Raw genomic sequence first — 24,112 nt, forward strand, 5'->3', positions numbered from 1 at the left:
CCATTCATGAGAAAACTTCTCAGCAAAAGAAGAGATAGAAGGAAACATCCTCAATATAAATAGCTTCAACAGCACCTATAACTAACAATATATTTAACCTTGAAATATTACATGCTTTTCCCCTAAGATCAGGAACAATCCAAATATGTACACTCTCACCACTTCTATTTAAGATTCTACTGGATGTCCTTACCAGTTCAGTAGGGCTGGGAAAAAAAAATGATATAAATATGGGAAAGGAAGAAGTATCATTATTTGCAAACGACTTGATTGTATTTTATAGAAAAATCTAAGGAATCTACTGAAAACTTACTAAAATGAATGAATTTAGCAAAGTTGCAGATAAGAGGTCAAAATGTAAAATCGACTGTACTTCTACATACAGAAACTAGAAAATTTAATTAGAAGGCCCTAACAATGATTAAATAATGTATAATATGAACACCAAAAATGAATGTTGGGCCCTCTCAAATTCTGGGTAACAGGCAAATCTTCAACCTGAGGGAGACCTAAAAGAGCTGACGTTAAATGTAAATCTATATCTACAACACTAGTAATAACAGCAGATACCAAATATTGAGAACTAACAAAGTGCTAAGTCTGTGTTAAGAGTTCTACATGGATTAGCTCAGTGTTACCTAAGAAATTATTACCCACATTTTTACTAGGAAAATGCGGCTTAGAAAAATTAAGTAACTAAACCAAGGTTATACAAATAGGTAAAGGAGCCCAACTGGCAATCAGGTCTTTCTGACTCCAAAATTCATGCTCTTAGCACTACACATAAATCCTATTATCTGAACATCTTTCTAAAAGTAGAAAATTTTTTAATTTTGTGGAATGGGTAGAATTCTATTCCATCCAACATTTACTGTGCTATGTGGAAGATTTTAAGACGTACATCATTTTTATCCCATCTCCAAATTGCTTTGAACATAAGTATAAAATATCAACTAACCTCACTTTCCAGAAAGAAAAAAACCAAAGTCTTAACAAGGTTGGCATTTGGACCTTGTCGTCCCCTTCTTTTCATCATTCCATCCTCCTCTGGATCTCTACGACTGAAGAGCCTATGATCAATGCAAAATATTTACTTTTAAAAACAAAAAACCGTATTTCCTAATAAAAACAAAAACTGCCTGGATTCCATATTCAAACATCTAACAAAAGAGTAAATGGGAGGTGCGTAGGTACAATATTGTCCAACATTATAGCCAAGTAAATAATTGCTATAAACTTTTTTCATTTCGCACTTGATGGTGCTTCTAAATCCTCTTAAATTAACTTCTGGAGTTAATTGTACTGAATTGTGAATTACTTCTTTTGAAAAGCCTTACTGTAGTTTATGTAACCATTTCCTTTCATGAAAAGTATTACAATGACTAACCTATATCATCTATGTACATAAATCCATGAAAAATATTCTTCTCTTTAAAAGTGAACATATATTTTCCTTCTATCCTTGCATAATTATCACAATGTCTGAACTTAGTGGCCTCTGTCTATGAATATCATGGTCATTTTTCCTTATAAACAACAAGAGAAAACTATTACTGGAAACAATGAATCGAAAACCATAGAGTAAAATGTTTTACATCATGCACTCTTTCTAATAAATGCCTCATCCCAAATCGGCATTTTAATAAAACCTTACAAAAATATACAGCCCATATGGTTCAAATTGTTCTCTTTAAAAGCCATTACACAACATCTGCTGAATGTTTTCTGTGATCAGATATTCACACTGCTACCTATACAACCTAATCTGAGGTATTAAATAGCAACATAAAATTAAAGAGATTGTAGGATTTTTAAGTCAAACTACATCAAGTACTTGCCGCAAAACTTAAATATTTTCTAAAGTGAAGTAAAAATAGGCTTAAGACTAAATATTATAGTATAGGCAATATTTGGAAGATGACATCAGAGCAAAAAAGTATGAAAAATTAGGAAGAGATCAGTCTTAACATTATGATATAGTTAGGTATATTTAAGCACATCTATTAAAAGACATGGGTACATTTCCCTTTAGAGATTTAACTTAAATCAAAAGAACTGGAGAAGAGAAATTGAAACTTTTAAAGGAAACAGTAAAATGTGAAAGTTTCAATTTGACCTGTACTGTGTAATCTTTTAAAGTAAGTTATATATACATATTTTAATATCAATTATAACACAATAAATTACTGTCATAGAACTATACTTTAGAAAATGAATAACAGAAATATAGATTTACTTTTTGTAGAGAAATTCTCCAGCTGCTACTGCTACTGGCCGGTGAGCTGAATAAACCAGATGATAGACATTTTCACAATCTTCTGCAGTAAGAACTTCTTCACTACTCCTAAAAAGAAATAAGCAGTAGCAGTTTTTTAAAATAATGTCACAATTTTGGGGCTGGCCCCGTGGCCGAGTGGTTAAGTTTGCGCGCTCCGCTGCAGGCGGCCCAGTGTTTCGTTGGTTCGAATCCTGGGCGCGGACATGGCACTGCTCATCAGACCACGCTGAGGCAGCGTCCCACATGCCACAACTAGAAGAACCCACAACGAAGAATACACAACTATGTACCGGGGGGCTTTGGGGAGAAAAAGGGAAAAATAAAATCTTTAAAAAAAAAAAAATAATGTCACAATTTTAAGCATATTGAGTATAAAAATCCATGCTCATACATTAAAAAATAGTACACTTTCACTAACTTCTGTTAAAAAAAAAAGAAAGAAATCAACCTTATTTGGTTATTGTCTGTCAGTAAAAGCTTGCCCTGACAAAAGAGCTAAGTAGTCTGTTAACATCTAAGATCAATGGGAGGTAAAATTAAAGTGAATACTGAATGTAAAGAAATGGTGAAGAGAAGTAATAACGTGACAAGGATGCTAAAGGGAAATGAAGACAATATAAACCAAGGTAGAAAATAAAATGGTAGCACGCTAAGAGCTTAGAGGTAATACTCAGAGAACACTTTCAAAGTAACATCAAGGACAAAATCGCAACATTAAAATATACTAACACTCCAGTTATCTCATAATGATAAAGAACACTTCATCTACCATGTACTGAACACCATATAAGGCAATGCAAATGGATTTTCCAAATAAAAATTTAAGTGCCAAAGACTTTTAATTACAATCTATCAGTGGAAAACTCTGCTCATTTTCCTGATCTTACTTTAAAAGAACAAAATAAACCTAACAAAACCTTCTTGGTAAATCAAAGCCATTATTAGGCCCATCAACCACAGTGCCAGGGTCATCCTTGTTGGGTTCTTCTTCTGCAGACTCCGCATTTGGGGTCCCAGTCTCTGGCACCTCATTCCTTCCTCATACACTTTTAGCCTACTGTGACATAAATAATATAGGTTTTTACTATTATGTGTAAATTAAGAATCAAAGCACCACCACCAGAGAGAAAAGCCTTAGTTGAGGAGCTCAGATCCTTTTGGATTTCTGCTGTGCTCAAGGTTTTCAGAAGTCTGATGTATAAGAAATATTACTTCTTTTTGACAGAAATGAAACCAAAATGTTAAAATTCAAGTTTCAAAAGCAGTTTTATTTAAATTACTCTATGTATTAATAATGGATTATTTTTGGAAAATCCATTTGAGTTGTTTTATAATTAAAAAATATATACTGAATCAAATCAGTTAAAGTATAGTAAATGTGTAGTAGTTCACTCATTTTAACTGTTTAAGAAGGAATGTTCCTGACAAGTTTCAGTTTTTAGGTATATACATGGCTGAATCAACATAAATGGCTGTCTATTACCCTTCATAAAAATATGAGAAACAACAAGAAAACATGTCCATAGTGTATTACAAAGGAAGGGGGAGGAAGCTATAGAAATACATGTGGAGTACTGTTACTTTTTTATTTATTTCAAGATTCTTTCAATATTTTCATAATGTGCATGTATATTTATAATTTTCAAATCCAATTAAAAATTCAAGAAAAATGCACTAGTTAAGACTGCTCAAAATGCTCCCAGTGAATTCTCAAAAATCAGAGTATATCTAAGAGCTGCCTTCTTCATGACTGCAGTGCAGTCCATTTCATATAAATTGGCGTAACAACTACCACCATCTCACAGGGCTGCTGTATTCAATGAGATAAGCCACAAAAGGTCCTTATATTAGCTATTCTCATATATTAATTTTTCTTTTTGATAACTATCTAGGCTATTTCCAGAATTCTATTACAAACAATGCTATGTTAGAGGATGTGAACGTTTTACATTTTAAATAAAGCCAAGCTTTTCTCTGAAGAGATGATACCAATTTATAGTCCCATCAACAACGAATAAGGGGTCTGTTTTTGCATAACCTCAACAACTTAGTGTACTACAAAACATTTTTGCTTCTTTGTCAAGCAAGAGGTAAAGAATGGTCTCATCTTAACATACATGTCTGTAATTCAGTGTGACTAAACATCGTTTCATATGTCTAACTTTTTATTTTCTGTCAATGATCTAATTCCTAACTTTTGACTATTTTCCCATTAGGTCTTTGTTCTTTTTATTGATTTATCAAAACTGACAGCTATTATACAAATATTTTGCCCAATCTGTCATTTGTTTTCTGAGTTTATGGTATCTTATGTCATATAGACATTTTCAGTTTTTTAAGTAGTTAATTCAATGATTTTTTAATGTGTAGGTTTTATCACATTCAATAAGATATTGCTTAGTCATTTTACATATAAAATAAAAACTTTTATTCTTCCCCAAGTTTTCATCTAGTTCTTTAATGGTTTCATTTATTGGCATTTAAACATTTTATTTTTGTATAAGGAATGAAATAGGAATCTAATTTAATTTTCTCCCAAATAAAAGCCAGTTGTCACAAAACTATTTTATTTTATGATAGGAAATGCCACCCTTGCCCTATACTAGGCTCCTGGATGTATTTGCATTTGTCTCCACTCTTTATTCTCCGTCACTGATCTCTGTCTATTCACGAACCAGTACCAAAATTTTAAAATTACTATGGTTTTACAATATGGCTTAAAATCATATTGGGCAGTTGTTTCTCGGCTTTTGTCACAGCCTTGCTTGCTACTCTCACATGATAAATTTCCCATAACAGTGTCAGAATTAGCATACTCTGATTACAAAAAAGACTCTTCGCAATTATTCTTTGGATCGTATTAACAACCTAAATGCCCACAGATAGATGAATGGATAAACAAAACATGGTATAAACATACAACGGAGTATTACTGAACCTCAAAAAGGAATGAAATTCTGATACATGCTACAACATGGGTGAATCCTGAAGACACTAAAGCTAAGTGAAATAAGCCAGATACAAAAGGAAATACATTCTTTGATTCCACTTAAATGAGGTACCTAAAATAGTTAAAATCACAGAGAAAGTTAGAACAGTGTTGGTCAGAGGTCGGGAGGAAGCAGGAATTGGGAGGTAGTGTTTAATGGGTACAGAGTTTCAGTACAGGATGATAAAAAAGTTCGAGAGATGGATAATGGTGATGGCTGCACAACAATGGGAACATACTTAATGCCACTGAATTGTAGACTTAAATATGTTTAAAAGGGCAAATTTTATGTTATATATAGGTTACCAGTTTTTTAAAAAAGGAAAAAAATTGTATCACTATTATATTTTAACATTATAGAATGTTTTAAATTCAGATTATCTACAAAAAAGTTTCAGTAAATACTAATTTCTAAAAGTGTGACAAAATATAATAAGCACATTTTATACACTCAAGTGTTTAACTTTATTTCAAGAGCATCTAAGACACTAAAATGGAAAGGAAACTAGCAAGGAGAATGAGAACACAGGAATCTCTAACTCAGAATTTTCTAGTTTAATGGTTCCCTCTTTCTGTTTCCTCAACCGTACATGATAAAATTAAACTTCCAGCTGTAAAACTCCATGACATAAGTTATTAAAATTTAGATCTAGATAAATTTAAACCGAATAATTTAATGTATTATTTAGATATCTGGACCTTAGTAATATGCAGTAAATACATACTTACTGTAAAACAAGAGTGAGTAACTTTATTGCTTGTACTGCAACATCATATTCTTTGTCAAGGGTCATAGACACAATTCTATCCTAAGTACAAAAAAATTAAGATTTTTTAAAGTGAAAGCAAGAAAAAAATATTTTCAAATAATACGTAATTTTTAAATACTTAAAGTAATACTCACCTTGAACCGACTGGTAAAAAGCTCCAGTTTGGAATTCAGCTCTTTGTTATAATAAAGCCCTTGAAGAGCAGTGAGACATTTCAGTCTTACCTCCCCTTGCTAAATGAAATAAGAGGAGAAAACGCATTAAATCTTTGCTTATTTTCAACGTGAATATTCAAGATATATGCAATATTTTCTACTTAAAATTTTTAAATATATTCTATACAAAAGCATTTCTTCAGAAACTCTCATCTTTGATAATGCAAAAATTGTAATCAATACATACGTTTAAGACTAAATACCTTTGGGGTTACTATTTCTGTAGGCCAAATGAAAATTTTTTGAAAATCTGTTCAGAGCAATACTATTGTGAAAGACGATAGTAGCATATTTCACAGTAAGTTTTCCTTTACAGAAAGTAATATTTGTAAGGGATATATACAAGGAACTTCAAGGCTAGTGAAGAGGCAGCCTAAGAGAAAGGTAGATTAATAAAAAAATAAAAAATAAAAAAAGTCAGAGGCCAAGTTGCAACTTATAAGCTGACTAAAATATACATTTATCAAAAGAGAGAATCAAAATTAAGGAAATTTTTAAAATATGTAGCACTCACATATTAACAGAGTAAGGACTCTTGTTACTGCTCTAAGAAATGCCTCACTACCACCACCTATATGATCCTAATGTTTCAGTACAAAAATTAATTCAAGATTGAAGGCTCAATCAGTGGCCAAGATTCAAAAATCTAGGGGACTTGATGCGATAGAGACCATATTTTCATGCAGTAGATAGAAAAGAATCAAGGAGAGAGGCCTATAGGAACGTGGTCCCAGGTATACCTACATGCAGATAACTCATTATGAATGAGAGCTGCAGATAGCTATGCCTACATGTAGACAAACAACCAGTCTGTAGGGCATTATCTTACCTTATCATGCATAGTCCAACCAACATACTTTAAATAACTGTCATTAAGAAAGGCATCACTATACATTTTCATCCAAATGCCAATTTCTTCAATGCAAATAGCTCGGATTTCAGCTATTGCATCGCTGAATGGAGAAAGGAAAAATTATGCATATCAGTACCACTATACCACAGGACTTGTAGTTTATTCAAGAGATGCCAAGTACTCCATACTTACTATGAATATACCACTATCTTAAGTATTACAGAGGATTTAAAAGTAGAACTGAAGCATGGCCCCTGAACGTCAAGAACTTACAGTATAGTTGGCAAAGTATAATTCTCACCACACAAATATTTAAAATTAAATAAAACCTTTGCTCACACTTGCTGGGCATGATGTGTTCAGAAGACAGCAGGCACACTACTCTGGTTAGAGTATAATTTTCCAGGCGAGAATTAGTTACACAGATCACTGAGGCCAAGCTCAATTTGGATTTGAATGTCAGACTAAATTATTTCTAATTCATCCTATAGGGACTGCTGAGTCATTGAAGGCTTTTGAGCAGAGAAAAACGCAACAAAAGAACATTTTGGGGGAAAACTGGAATAATCTCTAGGCATGAGAATGATGAGGGAATAGACTAAAGTAATGGAAACAATAGAAATAAAAAGGTAAGAATGGACAAAAGTATATTACAAAGGAAATATTAACCTGATTCAATAACTGCCAACTTGAAATGAGGGAGAAGGCAAATAGAAACGCCACCAACGTTTAAAGAAGAGGTTACAGCAGAAATGGAGGTAAGATTATCTATTTCTTTCCCGTGCTCATTCAAAATAGCAAAAGAAAATGTCTCACTTAAATCTATCCAAATTTTCCCACTGATATTCAAATAGAAGAGAAGAGAGTCAGAAGTCAGCATGAAGAGTCTCTGCTAACATAGTACATTACATCCAAAAGCAATGAAGTATTCTGTACTCTGACTCCTAATAACAGCAGTAGCTTCCACTTACTGGGCAGCTACAAGTTAAGCATCACATTACCCAATTTATCAGATAGAAAACATCAAGTTTGGAGCAGTTAAATAACTTGCCTCAAGTGTTTCAAGCAGTCAAAGAGCTTAGATTCGAACAATGATCTTATTCTAAGGCTCTTTCCACTAATTTATACTGCCTAAATCACTAAATATCCAAATTTGAATACAGTAAGAATTACATAGAAAAAACCGTCCTGACTTACCGGTATCTATGTACAAACACTCCCTTAAATATTGCATTCATCATATTTTCTATTTCATCTTGATTTTCTTGAAGCTGAAAAGAATATATCATATCATTTCTTTATAATTGTAACGGAAAACAACCAAAAGAACATCTAAAAGTTGTTACAAGTACAAATGCAGGTTTCTCCAGTGTTTGGGTGGTTACAACTAATTTTTAATTCCACTAGACATTAGTAACCACATAGGAAAATTAACAGCTGTTGTATATCAGGTAGCTAAAGGCCCTTGATATGTGGAATATTTGACTTGGCTTGTAACATTTAGCTGGTAGGTTAATTTTTTCTAATACTCACAAATTTCTATTGCATAAAGAATATGTAAAGAAATCTGTTAAGTAGTTTAATACAATCCATATCATGTATTATATAACGGATATGTTCATATGGGAAAAAAGCAAAACAATATTTCATTATTTTGATCTTTATCATCTGAAAAAGAAAAGTTCCGTTAACTAGTGCCTGGTCAAGAACAAAAGGAATTTGAGTAAAACAACCTGGTAGAAAATTTGTCTCCCTGTGAAATTCTTTGCGAGGAACAAAGCTCACCTGAAATAATCAAGTAAATATTTCAAATATTGGTTGGCTTATCTATTCCCATATATTTTCAATTCAGAGCTTGAGAGTTAAGAGAAAATTGTTTCAGAGCTTGAGAATTATGATAAAATTCTTTCATAATCTAAGTATGAATTAGCTTTTTGATTATGTTCTGTGCTTTGGTAAAATGGCTTTTTTTCTTTTTATGAATATAACCTTGCATTTCCAAATAATGCTAACAAGGGCATGCATTTCTTATATTTATTAACACAGATAAACAGTCAAAGGTACATGTGGTCTTCCAACATGTTTGAAAACTTAACCATAACCTAGAAATATTGATATATCTATACAGGAATCTTAACCTCAAAACCCTTTTACCTATACCCACTCATTGTATGCTCATAATCTGTTTTGTTTTGTTTCTTTTTTCTTTTTAAAGATTGGCACCTGAGCTAACAACTATTGCCAATTTTTTTCCCCCTCTTTTTTCTCCCCAAATCCCTCCAGCACATAGTTGTATATTTTTTAGTTGTGGGTCCTCCTAGTTGTGGCATGTGGCACGCTACCTCAACGTGGCCTGACGAGTGGTGTCATGTCTGCGCCCAGGATCCGAACCGGCAAAACCCTGGGCTGTCGAAGCAGAGCACTCAAACTTAACCACTTGGCCACGCGGCTGGTCCCCTGTATGCTCATAATCTTAAATTTATGTCCAAGAATTAGGTCATAATTTTAAGGACTAAGACATGCACTATGTTTACCTAATAAATCACCTGATGAAATGTGTTAACTAAGGGGCAAAAAGGTAAATTCTTCATTTCAAACTATATGAAAAAGATGAGAAATTTAGGCATGGGGGAATATGGGCAAGAGTTTCCTGGCTTTTCTAGAGTTGGGGCATTTTAAAAAGTCTTTGACTATCTCAGAAATAATCAACTTAAAACTACAGCTACCATCCCCTCCCCCCATAAAATGTCAAAATCAAGTAATCTATGGATTACCATGGCAAATAATTTAACTCAACTGCATTACTAATATTTCTGAAACATCAAAATTTGCCTATTAGAAAATTTTTTTAAAAATCCCCGATATCAGATAGCAAAATGCTCTATCACCAGTGAAGGAAGAATTTAAATCAAACACAACATCAAAATATTTTATTTACTGTTATTTAGCATAAGGCTGAAAAACATATTTTCCTCATTCAAAGTTGAATTTAGTGGTCAGTGACTAACGTTAACCAAGTGCCTCCTACACTACAAAGAAAACCCACAGATTTAGACACCATTAACAGCTCATAAAATATTATTGAAAGTGATTTCACATAAGTGAAACCTCATTTCATCCTGACAACAAGCTGAGGGAGGAAGTTAGGAAAGATTTTTTTCACAGTAGAGATGAAAAAAACTTGTCAGACTAGCCCAGGATTCCTTACTTGAAGTCTTGAACTCTTAATCTTATTCCATACAGAAAGAAAATAGATGCAAAAGGTATTGTTGGCATGGACAGTTCACAAAACTAACTAAGACATATAAACAACTTGAAATGTTATTTAAATTTAAATGTTACAAAAAATTTTCTCTGCTGAACTAGAAAAGTTATATCATAACTAATAGTGACCAAACTGGTCACATATTAATATCTTAAGTATTCTATATAAAAGTTTACCTCTTTCCGCTTCTGTAGCAGGAGTTCTAGCCTCTCGTTGGCTCGTTTTCCAATCATTTTATTCCGTTCTGCCTCATACTGTCTTTGTGTATTATCCATATTAATGCTAAGATTTAGTGCCACATTCACCAAAGCTGTCATCAACTTCATAGCTATTTTTAAATGGAAAATGTTGAAATTAGTCTCACAGATGCAAAAACTTACAATTTAAGATCAAATTAAAAGAAATTAAAAACAAGATAGGCTGTTCTGCTTCTAACAGAAAAGAAAAATACAGCTGCTACAAATGACAACAATAACAAAACAGCTAATACGTACTGAATACTTACTATATGTCACTCAGTTACCTATGTCAAGTACTTTTCATGGATTTACCTCCTAATCCTCACAACAGCTCTCAAAGTTAAGTATTATCCCCATTTCATTCATGAGGAAACCAAAGCTCAGGGAGATTAAGAAATTTGCCTCAGATTACACAGTTCATATAAGCAGTTAAACCAGGATTCAAAACTAGGTAATCTGACTCCAGACTATGCTCAAATCTCTCTATTCTATAATGTGTCCCCTACAATGGTCTTTTTCAGAGATCATGACTCATCTTCTAAGTAAATTTTGGTTCACACAGCAGTCATTTAGCTATCTCAGTAACAAAGGGAGGGAGCTTGAGTGTTTTATATCAAACTGCAGTGTGTAAAAATGCTGGAGTTTTATCAGTATTTGATTTCAATTTTACTCTATTACATATCATCATAAAGACAACAGTGAAATTATGAAGAAAAGATCTAAATGAAAAGTTAAAAGTACAAAAAGTAAAACATCACTTAATGAAATGCTTTTTATTAGACTTCCTCCAGATCCCCACCTTCTATTATTGAACTCTTGCTCCTGAGACAAGACTCACTGCCTGTGGTTTAAAACTTAGTAATGGAAATATCTGACTATTTTATGCTTTCTGTAGCTTACTCCAGACTGTTTCTCAGACCTGGAGTAAGCTACAGAAAGAAAATACAAAACTAAATCTTAATTTGTGGCTACTGCCTCTCTTTAAAAGAGATTCCCAATTTTTTGCTCTGAGCTATTTCATACTCTCAGCAAACCACTTTATCATCCTGATCTAAAATTATTCACCTTATGCCACCACACTTGTGTTACTTTACCTTAGCCATCAAGTTCTTAACATTAAATGCTACCTAAGTTCATAGAGCAAGATCACAATCACTTTTGTGACCTGAAATCTAAAAACAAAAAACCTATAGGGTGATTGTCTGCATTTTGTTTTTAAAAATGGAGGACTTGGCAGAAATATATCTTTAATCATAGCTTTAAATCTTTGGGAAAATATTCTAAAGGGCAAAAGTATCCCCACACTTAGAGAATGAAATTTTTTGGTAGAAATCAAAGTACTTTATCATTAAGACTTAGAATACTACAGTAACAATTCATACCTACTTGATTTATTCAAAAACCAATCAAAAAGCTCCTATTCAACAATACATGTATCAATAATTTTACCTTTAGCACAAAGGAGAAACCAAAAGATTTTATCATCAACACCAAAAATCCCTGTTCTAGTATTAATCATGTGAGGCTTAAAAACGTAACTTGTTTCATTAAAATTTAAAGATCAAAGAATTTGACTCAGACTAACGTTACTCAGAAACATAAGAAAAATCAACTTTTTGTGGTGTGGTTAAAGAGTAAGCATTATCCTGTAGGGACCCATGATAGCAGGAGGGACTGTGTGTATCAGACAAAATAAGAGTCATTAGGACTACATATCCAAAATGACTCAGTCTCTCCAAATTTGCTATCAATATCCCCCCTAATAAAACATCTTTTAAGAACCACACACATTTCTATCCACCTCTTTTCCCTTTCTGTGGCACAGTAATCAAGTAGGTCAACCACAAGAAAACCATCACATACTACTATAGTATGCCTTCACAGAATCAAAACTGAAAATATCATCCTATTCTCAGTAATTCACGGGGGTTTGGAGGAGAGGGGAGAAGTCCTCTAAGTGGTTACTTTATAAACAAAATTAATTAATCTGTCACCATTATTTCATTTCTTTTAATGAAAATCATTTTCATCTCTAACCTAAGGAAATACACAGAAAATATTTCTAAATACTGACCTGCCAGGGTGCTTGTATGTCGAAATGCTCTGACTTGTGAGTCAGACAATCCTGTAAGAAGTGAAATGACTGTATCCATCATGTACTCATCGTATATGATACTATATTGACACTGCCGTACTAATACACCAATGAATTCACAAAAACTGGATTTGAACTTCTTCCACTGAGGACCAGCCATGGTAAGTGGATAATCTCCACTATCCTAAAACAGAAATTTTAAACAGTAATTCCATTTAAAATGCATGACAATAAAATTTCACTTGTTTTTGAAATACCCTAGGTAGAAGCTGAAAAGATTCCTTTATCTCACCTTCCTTCTCCAATAAATCCTCAAAGTAGGCAGAAGAATAATATGCAAAGCTAGAGGTACCTTTGAACACCTCTTCTCTTTTATTTAAGACCAAAGGATATTCTGAATTCACTTTAACGCATTAAAATATATACAATTACTCAGAGGTTTAAAAAAAAAGCCTCTCCCATCAAAGCAGAACTTTAGTCTGATAAGCAAAGATATGCCTATTAAATTTCTTTAAAACAAAAGCAAACCAAAATCAAACCAAAGTTATAGTTTTTAATGGACTCAAAACGATGAAATCATATTCTTAGTCTAAAGATTGGTGTATGATTTATAAAAAATCGAAATATTACAACATACGTTTTCATTAGCTTCAGGCCATCAAATAGCCAACAGACAAAAACAATCAGATAATTTTAAAAAGAAATGGAAATGTAGCTAGTAGAGGCTGGAAAGACTGGTACTCAGGTATCCCTCTATATAGAGATGGGGCATTGTTAACAAAATTACATTCAGATTCTCCATAAATCCTTAAAAACAAACAAGTCCTTAAAAGCAGAGACCAATACTACATAGAACCTCTAAAAGTAAGAGTTTCTGACAAGAATATCCTAGAGACTTAAGGTCATTTTATCAGTATACTTTATTAAGTTTTTAACAATTAAATTTTGTCATTAGAGAAATTTTCTTTTTAATTTTGTCATGCCATATATAAGCTGAACTATTTCTCATCTGAGAATACTCCACAAAAATGTTTTCTTCCATATTTTCTGATTGGCTCATTTAGTGACTACATTGAAATGTATCACCTTAATTGTTGTTAGCAACTTGGTTTGCTGCTATTTTCATATATTTCAGGATTCTTATCTCAAATAACTGTTTCCTTTAAGGTTCTCACTAAAACATTTAATATTAGAAGGTTAAAATAATATCAGTACTCAATTGATTACCTCTCAACTACTCGGAGACTGATTAATAGCACTTAGTGATCACCAAAGCTTTTTTAACAACTCTTGTCTATCTTTTAGAATGATAGTTGAAAGCTCCTTCATCAGAGTAAGCAAGGATAAAATGATCAAACAAAACTCAAATGAGACAAGGCTTTCTATTTGAAAATCCACGGTGAAAAGGAACGAAACAAACAAAAACCCCTGCCCTGAAAGAGCTTATATTATAGCAAATATAAATATGTCTTTATTGGTAACAGTATTTCAAAGACATCACAGTGATAAAGGATCAATTCAAGTCTAATCTATTACTTATTTTTATTTGCATTGTTCTTATTATTCATATTGGAAACACAAAAGAGATTTTAAACAATAAAATTTTACATATATATTTTTTTTTCTTTGCCTCAACTACCTGGCTCCCTGATGATTGACCAATTTTACTTTTACAACATTCCAAGATACGTTCTCGGGCTCTAAATTTTATTCTTCCTTAAATTCTAGTTTTTTGACACTAATAATAACTACCATTAAGTTCTTACTATGTGCAAAATATTATAAAATGCTAAGGAACTTTTCAAACATTGCTGAATTCAATCTTCATAACAGCCTTATGAGATAAGTATTATTAGCCCCATTTTACAGATGATGAAACTGATGCTAAGTTAACAACTTGCCCAAGGTCACATAGCCATCATTTGCTTGAATCTGATGCCAAAGGACTTATTCACAACACTAACACTCAGAATTTAAGAATACTTTCAAGAGTAAATCAAGATCAACATGCACAAAATTATCAAAACATTTAGGGTAATAAGTTACCTCATCAAACTCTTCAGTCATCTTTCGAATTATTTCAGAGTTCTGCATATGTCTGAACATTTCTGCCGTGACAACTCCTGAAATACGTAAGTGTAAGAAGTTAATACATGGTAGAATGACAAAAATAAAGAGAACTTCTAAGTCAGTCTCTAACACTAAATTATCTACAGTCGCACAATAAGGTATGCTTATTTATTAAGTGATCTTTACTGTAATACTCAATTGTATGAATAAATGCTACTCTCAATACACACAAGAAAACAGCCCCACACTTATGACAAGTATTTTTCTTCCTAGCTCAATCAGCCTTGGCCATTTCTACCCAACTTACTTTACTCATGCCTATAATATGTATACTGGCTTAGCCCTTTAATATAAAACATATGTCCATCAAGGATGACATAGCATCCAAGGTAACATTTAAAACCTTGAGGATGACCCTAAAGATAATAAGGGAAAGAGTAACAGGTAGAGTTCACTCTAGCCAGGATTCTTTATTAAGCTCTACTATATGTAAGGCAACTACATCCCGTCATCCTCTAAAAGGGCTTTAAATAAACACAAATAGCAACTTGTACTTCCCGCCTATCCAGAAGCCTGTAATCTAGCTGGAAGTTTAAATGAAGAATAACCAAAAAAAGGAAGGAAGGAAGGAAAAAATAAACTATTAAAGGTAGTACATAATAAACGCCCTGAGTGGCAATGTCAGGAAAAGCTATAGCTCAGATAAAAAAAAAGATTAGCATAGGTCAGGTGTTTCACAAAGAAGGAATCTGATAAGGACATTTAGAATTTTAAAGGAGGATGGGAGAGGAGAAAAGATGCATGTTATAAGAAATAGTAAAGGTTAGCCAGGTAGAGATCAAATATCAGATAAAGGATTTCTAGGAAAAAGTTATGAGAAGGAGACAATGCATAAAGATGTACACGAATTTCCACTGACTGGGTGTCGACATTTTTAAAAAGTAAAAACCACCACTTTCAAAAACACATTTCTATTGCTAGATTATTCCTTGCCAGTCTTGTCACTAGGCATACCATAAATATAGTAACATCTAAAAGAAAAATATCTTGTTACTAAGATGAGATTTATTATAAAAACTAGAGATAATTAATAGATTTATTTCAATTGACCCAGCTACATTTTTTTTTTGTGGAAGATTAGCCCTGAGCTAACTACTGCCAATCTTCCTCTTTTTGCTGAGGAAGACTGGCCCTGAGCTAACATCCATGCCCATCTTCCTCTACTTTATACGTGGGATGCCTACCACAGCATTGGTTTTGCCAAGCGGTGCCATGTCTGCACCCGAGATACAAACTAGCGAACCCCGGGCCACCGAGAGGCAGAATGTGCAAACTTAACCGCTGCGCCATCTGGCTGGCCCCTGACCAAGCTACATTTAGTACATGCATGTACTCATGTGTGTGTGTGTGTCTGTGTGTGTGTGTGTGTGTAAATGTAAAACAACAACAAAACAACATACTCCCTTTTCAACCCCAAACCTGAAAAGAACAATCGATACTTAAGCTCCTTCTCTGCGGGCATGCAATTTAAGACTTTCCAGTAGCATAACAAAGCCAGCAGGGGTAGAACAGGAACGAAGACCCATTAAAGCCTCCTATGCGCCAGCCACTTCACAAATATTTGGCCCTGGTAACAAGCCTATGAAGCAGGTACTATAACCCTGGCCTTTCAGATGAGGAAACTAAGGCTAAGGGAAAGTAAAGTTAAATAATTTGTCTGAGATTATTCATCTACATCATGCTGTCCACTCCCATGTGAGGTCAATTTCTAGTGGTACTGTGGAAGAGCCCTTACTTACAACATTAAAGAACCAAATGATTGTTTAAAAATATTAACAAATTTGGAAGAAAGCGCCATTTCCCTAGCTAAAAAAGTACATTCTCAAAATGTTGAAGGGTTTTTATTTTAATCTAGGGTCATGGATATAACTTCAGAACCTTCCCATACTTTATACCCAGGTGCCGTAAACTTGGCAATGCTGGAGAAGTACAAGTAACTCAAGCCCTGAAACAACTTCTATGAAATAAACATTTATCTATCAATAAATCTCAAAGTAAACATACTGCATACACCTTGACAAATGTCCCATTTCTAAAGCTTCTCCTCTCATTTCACAGACCATATAACAGCCAGAAACCCAAAAACAAGCAGGAAAAAAGTAGCTGTCACAAACTCCTTGCATACAACTCCTGAGGCAGTTATGAAGGCGTCACTAAGACATCAGGCCAGAGGCCACTGCCTTTTAAGTGTGGGGGACATGAAGTGAGACTACTAAAAACTAGTTAACTAACAAGTGACAGCTGACCAGGAAAGAAAGAAGGCAACAACATTGGCCACAGAATCACCAATCACGAAGCAGTTTGGAGCTTTTCAGTGTAGGGCGAAATATCCATCCACACCTCAATGGCTGCGGAAGGCCTAACTACAGTAAAATCACTGATGCTCACAATGACACTTCTGAGTCCACAGGAAATGGTTAAAGTACATTGTATATACTTAAAGAAGTTTCTAACTCATTTATAAAAGAATTCTATCAAAATAATTTTGAGTGTGTCCTGAAAGTACTTAATGACCTTCATTCTGATTATATGGTAAACTCTCCTTTATGGAGTTTTTTTGACCCTAAAATAAATACTACGACAGTGCTTAAATCTACCTGATAATTTAAGTTTTCAACAACTCAATTTTTAAAAATCTTGACAACCTGGTTTGTGACAAGGTATATCCAAATGTTGAGTTGGTAAACTCCTAATTTATAATCAGAGTAATGCCAGAAAAAAAATGCATCTGATAAAAAGAAAATGCTCTGGCTACGGCTTTGTTTTAAAACTACAATTCAGAAGACGAATTAGGAAACTAAAACTGGCTAAACTACAGTATAACAGGGAAGACTGAAGATAAAAATTCAAATTTCAACTCATCAAATTATTTCTGGCACCTACTCAGTTGTTCTGCAATCAACCTTCCATTTTCAAAGAATCTAAAGAGAAAGGACATGGTCCTTGATTACATAATACAACAAACAGGTACTTCTATCCCTCTACTCTAGAAAGATGGACAGGACACAGACAAAATAAAATAATATTAATCTATCTCGTTTTTTAAAAGAGTTAATGTGGCTCATTATATTGTCATTACTGGAACACTTCCTCTGAGAAGTCAGCAGAAGCAAACTAAGAAACTTCCTGTACTCTAAAATTTTTAAAAATTTTTTAAAAAAAATTTATCAAAACTGACCACATTAATGGTATTTTAAAGATCATAAACTCAAGAAGTTAATATATTTGTCTATTAGGCCTCACATACATAACTTTTAACATGCATGCTGCAGTGAATGCTGTAAGCAATCTCAAATAAAATGCATCATCTAATGTTGTTTTTCAATTCCAATGACAGTATTTTTAAAGGAGTATTGTAGAATTAAAGTAGTAGATATAAGTAAATTGCTTCTTGGGATATTTTGGTCAGATTTGTTTAAATCAGTCATTCTTTAGCATCTGAACTTTTTAGATCTAATTTTAAGTTAACATTCCCTCCTCCTGGCTTCTAATGCCCACTCACATTTTTGGTGCCATTTTCATAAAAAAAGTAATATCCTTGGAAAACACTGTAACATTTACCTGTTTATCTTCTAGAACTTCAAGGATGGGCCAACTAGTAGGGAGCCATAGGATAGATCAGAACCTGCCCATGATCTGCACTGACTCATTTAGTGATCCAGGTCAGGATGTATGACTCCCAAACTCACGTAACTTTGTCCCCCTGCCAAATGTCTGCATTAAATATTCTTGTTCCAGGGAAGACATTACTATATTTTATATTTCCCCACTCCTACTTCAAAATATTTTTAAGTAAAGTTAAAATATTTTAAACAAAACCCCACTCCCCACTCTAGAATTTCTCTACCTTTTAGAAGAAAAACTGGAAATTTCATCAATATCTTACTTAACTCACTTACTTAGTTATTACTCACTTACCTACTTACTTACTTACTTACTTACTGTTATTCATGGCACTTTTTAATTCCCTACACTTTACTCCCTGCCATTTGAACCTGTATCTCTTCAATATCTTCCTCCTCCCTTCTTAATCCATTTCTTTGTTCCTAAAACCAGATGCTGAAAGTGGGAAATACATCTAATAAAAGTAACATAACAATTATAAATTGCCACGTTTTTAGTCAACTTTCACATATGAATACAACTGTGTCAACAGATCTCCTCTCTTACTTTGTTCTTTTTTCCTTATACATTTTATATGCTGATAAGGCAAACAATTCAATAGCTTGGCATTATTTTCCGTATTAAGTGCTAATGTATCTTCAGGTGGAACAAAAAAGAAGAGACCATTTGAGAACATTCTGCATCCACAATAAATATATCTTACCTTTACAGCCTGAACACTGAATAAAAAAGTTGATGAGGTCAAGAAGTGCTATATCTCGGTCATGCTTGTATGATTCTATCCAATCATCTACCACCGACTATAGTAGAGGGGAGAAAAAAAAATTAGCTTTTTCTAATGTTCTAAGAATTAATTAAGTCCAATTAAAGTCATTCAGATTCAACATTAAGTGGTTACCACATTACTTTAAATTAACATATACATACTTGTATACTAAAATTTAATCTTAAATTTTAACAATAAAATAAAATCAAATTCAGTAAAACAATCATATGATAGTACATAATGATGATCAATCTTGTTTATTTTGCATTAAAAGGAATCTGAAAACTATGGAATCCAACTCTAATTACTTATTCTTAGTGACATTAAAGACATTCTAGAAAATATTAAAAGCCACATCTACATCCTTTTTGACTAAAGTATTATTCTAAACAATATTTAAATATTAACACTGCAATGGAATGAAAATAAAAATTCTTTTTTAAAAAGTGAATGCGGGGCTGGCCCCATGGCCGAGTGGTTAAGTTCGCGCGCTCCACTGCAGGCGGCCCAGTGTTTCGTTGGTTCGAATCCTGGGCACGGACATGGCACTGCTCATCAAGCCACGCTGAGACAGCGTCCCACATGCCACAACTCTAGGACCCACAACGAAGAATATACAACTATGTACCAGGGGGCTTTGGGGAGAAAAAGGGAAAAAATAAAATCTTAAAAAAAAAGTGAATGCATGGGTCAATGAGGAAATGCAAAACAAAATAACTTTTCAAAAGTGAGCACTACTATGGACAGCTAATCTTTGACAAAGGAGCTGAGGGCCTACAATGGAGGAAAGAAAGTCTCTTCAAGAAATGGTGCTGGGAAAACTGGACAGCCACATGTAAAAGAATGAAAATCAACCATTCTTTTTCACCATTCACTAAAATAAACTCAAAATGGATCAAAGACCTAAAGATTAGGCCTGAAACAATAAGTCATCTAGAAGAGAATATCGGCAGTGCACTCTTTGACATCAGCTTCAAAAGAATCTTTTCGGACACCATAACCCCTCAGATGAGGGAAACAATAGAAAGAATAAACAAATGGGACTTCATCAGACTAAAGAGCTTCTTCAAGGCAAGGGAAAACAGGATTGAAACAAAAAAACAGCCCACTAATTGGGAAAAAATACTCACAAGTTATTTACCCGACAAAGGGTTAATCTCCATAATATACAAAGAACTCACACAACTCAACAATAAAAAATCAAACAACCCAATTACAAAATGGGCAGGGGACATGAACAGACATTTCTCCAAAGAAGATATACGGATGGCCAATAGACACATGAAAAGATGCTCATCATCACTAATCATCAGGGAAATGCAAATCAAAACTACACTAAGATATCACCTTACACCTGTTAGAATGGCAAAAATATCCAAAACCAAGAGTGACAAATGTTGGAGAGGCTGTGGGGAAAAGGGAACCCTCATACACTGTTGGTGGGAATGCAAACTGGTGCAGCCACTATGGAAAACAGTATGGAGATTCCTCAAAAAGTTAAGAATAGAAATACCTTATGACCCAGCCATCCCACTACTGGGTATCTATCCTAAGAACCTGAAATCAGCAATTCCGAAAGTTTCATGCATCCCTATGTTCATCGCAGCATTATTCACAATAGCCAAGTCATGGAACCAACCTAAGTGCCCAGCAACTGATGACTGGATAAAGAAGATGTGGTGTGTACACACACACACACACACACACACACACACACAGGAATACTACTTCAGCCATAAAAAAGGACAAAGTCGTCCCATTCACAACAACATGGATAGACCTTGAGGGTATTATATTGAGTGAAATAAGCCAGACAGAGAAAGACGAACTCTGTATGACTCCACTCATAGGTGGGAGTTAACATATGGACAAAGAGAACTGATCGGTGGTTGCCAGGGGAAAGGGGGGTGGGGGGGGAGGGCACTAGGGCTGAAGTGGTGTACCTACAACATGACTAATAATGATGTACAACTGTAATTTCACAAGGATGTTAACTTTCATTACCTTAATAAAAAAAAGTGAGCACTAATACTCTCGTGTTAGTAAGAAAGTCAAATTGAAGGCTAAATAGACATCAAAAGAAAGTAGGACAGTTCATGGATCTGGAGACTTAATATTGTTAGATGACAATACTCTCCAAATTGACCTACAGACTATCAAAATCCCAGCTGGCTTCTTAGCAGAAATTGTAATGTTGATGCCAAAATTCTTATGTTAATTCAAGGGATCCAAAATAGTCAAAACAATCTTTAAAAAGTATAAACTTGGAGGACTCACACTTCATGATTTCAAAACTTAATACAAAGCTACAGTAATTAAGACAGTATAGTACGATATAAGGATAGATGTAGATCAATGGAATAAAAATCAGAGTCGAGAAATAAACCCTTATATTGATGGCTATTTGATGCCAACAAAATTCAATGGAGAAAGACTAGTCCAACAAATGATGCTGGGACGATTGGATATCTATATGCAAAACAATGAAACTGGACTCTCTCTCACACCATACACAATACTTACCTTAAAATGGAAGAAAGATCTAAATGTAAGAGCTAAAACTATAAAACACAGAAGTAAATCTGCATAGCGTTGCATTATACAAAGTCTTCTTAGATACGAGACCAAAAGCACAAGAGACAAAAGAAAAAAATAATTTTACATTCAAAATCAAAACTTTTTGTGCTTCAGGGGCCGGCCCCGTGGCCAAGTGGTTAAGTTCGTGAGCTCTGCTTTGGCGGCCCAGGGTTTCAGTGGTTTGAATCCTGGGCGCGGACATGGCCATGCTGAGGCGCCATCCCACATGCCACAACTAGAAGGACCCACAACTGAAAATGCACAACTATGTACCGGGGGGGCTTTGGGGACAAAAAGGAAAAATAAAATCTTTAAAAAAAAACAAAAAAAAAACCACTGTTTGTGCTTCAAAGGACTCCATCAAGGAAGTGAAAAGACAACCCACAAAATGGGAGAAGATACTTGTAAATCATGTATCTGATAAGAGATTTTTGCCCAGAATATAGAAAGAACTGTTATAATTCAATTATCTTAAAAAAGCCAAATAACACAAAAGTATAGCCAAAGGGATGTGAATAGATAATTCTATATAAAAGATACACAAATATCCATTAGCACATGAAAATATGCTCAGTGTAATTGGCCAGCAAGGAAGTGGAAATCAAAACCACAGTAAGACACCATACTTCACACCCACTAGGAAGGTTATAATAAAAAATAGAGACAAAAACAAATGTTAGCAAAGATTTGAAGAACTGGAATGCTAAAACACTGCTAGTGAGAACATAAAATGGTGCTGCCGCTTTGGGAAAAGCAATTTGACAGCTCCTCAAAAGATTAAACAGAGTAACATATAACCCTGCAACTCAACTCCTACTTACCCAAGAGAAAAGAAACCTACATCCAAACAAAAACTTGTACAAGAATACTCATAACAGCATTATTCACAATAGCAAAAAGTAGAAACAAACCAAGGGATGAAAGGATAAACAAAATATGGTATACCCATACAATGGAGTATTTGGCAATAAAAAAGAATGGAGTCATGATACATGCCACAACATGGATGAAACTTGAAAACATTATGTTAAGTCAAAGAAACTACTCAAAAAGGACCACATATTGTATGATCCCATTTATACAAAATGTCTAGAATAGGCATAATTTATAGAAAGTAGATTAATGGTTGCCTCGACTTGGCGCAGGTGAGGAGAAAGTGACTGCTAATGGGCAAGAAGTTTCTTTCCAGGGAACCGAAAAATACTCTAAAATTAGATTTTGGTGATGGCTGCACAATTCAGTGAATATACTAAAAGCCAATGAATTTACACTTTAAAAGGGTGAATTTTACAGTATGTGAAGTATATCTCAATATACTAATTTTTTAAAAAACAGAATAGAACTATAATAAAAGCAGTACTTTATTCCTTTGGAGACAGAAGAAGAAACCACAAAACAGATAAAAACAATTTCTAAATATACCAAATTAAAAATAATTTGTATAAACAGCTAATATAAAAAATGAAAAGTCAGGAGGGAAAAATGTTTTAAGTTATATACCAATAAATAGAGAACCTGGGTACAACTGAATGAATAAAATACGTGCATTTGATGTACAAACAATATGATTACACAATAAAGAAAAGAAAAAGGAAATATTATCTAAGAATTACCTGGCTCAGAGAGACTGGAGATATTCTAAAACTTTATTTCTAGATTTCAGTCCTTTTTTATATTTTACAACAGCTTGTGCATGCTAACCAACTCAATTTATGAAAGAAACATCTTTAAGATTCTTCCCAAATACGACACAAGCAATAAATATCAAGAGAATGTATTATGGACTGTGCAAGTTTTAAAACATGGCTGCACATTGTTTGACATCATTCCCCAATGAGAAGTGGGGTTTATGTCCCCTTCTCTGGAGCAGAGTGCAACAGAAATCAAGTTTTCACGATTAGGTCACGAAGGCCATTCAACTTCTGCATTGGGTTCTTGAAGCACTAGAGAACTAGACACTCCCAGCTGCGGACACTCTCTCCAAACCTAGAAGCCATACTGTAAGAAGCCCAAGCCACATGGAAGGACCATTCGTAGGTACTCCAGGTAACAGTTCCAGCTGAGACCAGCCTTCAAGTCACTACAGACTAGGCACCAAACATGAATAAAGAAGCCTCCAGATGATTACAATCCCTAACTGTTATGTCATCTCCAGGGATCCAAGTTGTCTCAGCTAAGGCCCCAGCCATCATGGATGGGAACACAGACAAGTCAGCCCTATTTAGTTCTGTCTGAATTCTAGACCCACAGAATCACTAAGCATAATAAAATAGTTGTTCTTTTTTCTTTTTCTTTCTTTTCTCTCTCTCTC

General features: G+C 34.0%; 1 protein-coding gene across 5 annotated transcripts in view; it reads right to left on the reverse strand.

Moving 5' to 3' along the window:
- STAG2 (stromal antigen 2) overlaps positions 1–24,112 on the reverse strand; it is a 118,501-nt gene that overhangs the window by 38,960 nt on the left and 55,429 nt on the right. For all 5 annotated transcript variants that reach the window (XM_046673028.1, XM_046673030.1, XM_046673029.1 and 2 more), the window contains exons 5-14: positions 19,162–19,258; positions 14,751–14,827; positions 12,684–12,888; positions 10,547–10,698; positions 8,303–8,376; positions 7,082–7,205; positions 6,172–6,270; positions 5,997–6,076; positions 2,237–2,344; positions 959–1,070 (exon numbers count right to left, since the gene is read on the reverse strand). In XM_046673028.1, the coding sequence (XP_046528984.1) occupies positions 959–1,070; positions 2,237–2,344; positions 5,997–6,076; positions 6,172–6,270; positions 7,082–7,205; positions 8,303–8,376; positions 10,547–10,698; positions 12,684–12,888; positions 14,751–14,827; positions 19,162–19,258 (1,128 nt within the window). The remainder of the gene's footprint in view (positions 1–958; positions 1,071–2,236; positions 2,345–5,996; positions 6,077–6,171; positions 6,271–7,081; positions 7,206–8,302; positions 8,377–10,546; positions 10,699–12,683; positions 12,889–14,750; positions 14,828–19,161; positions 19,259–24,112) is intronic.

The sequence above is a fragment of the Equus quagga genome, chromosome 10, assembly GCF_021613505.1.
Source record: "Equus quagga isolate Etosha38 chromosome 10, UCLA_HA_Equagga_1.0, whole genome shotgun sequence".
NCBI lineage: Eukaryota > Metazoa > Chordata > Mammalia > Perissodactyla > Equidae > Equus > Equus quagga.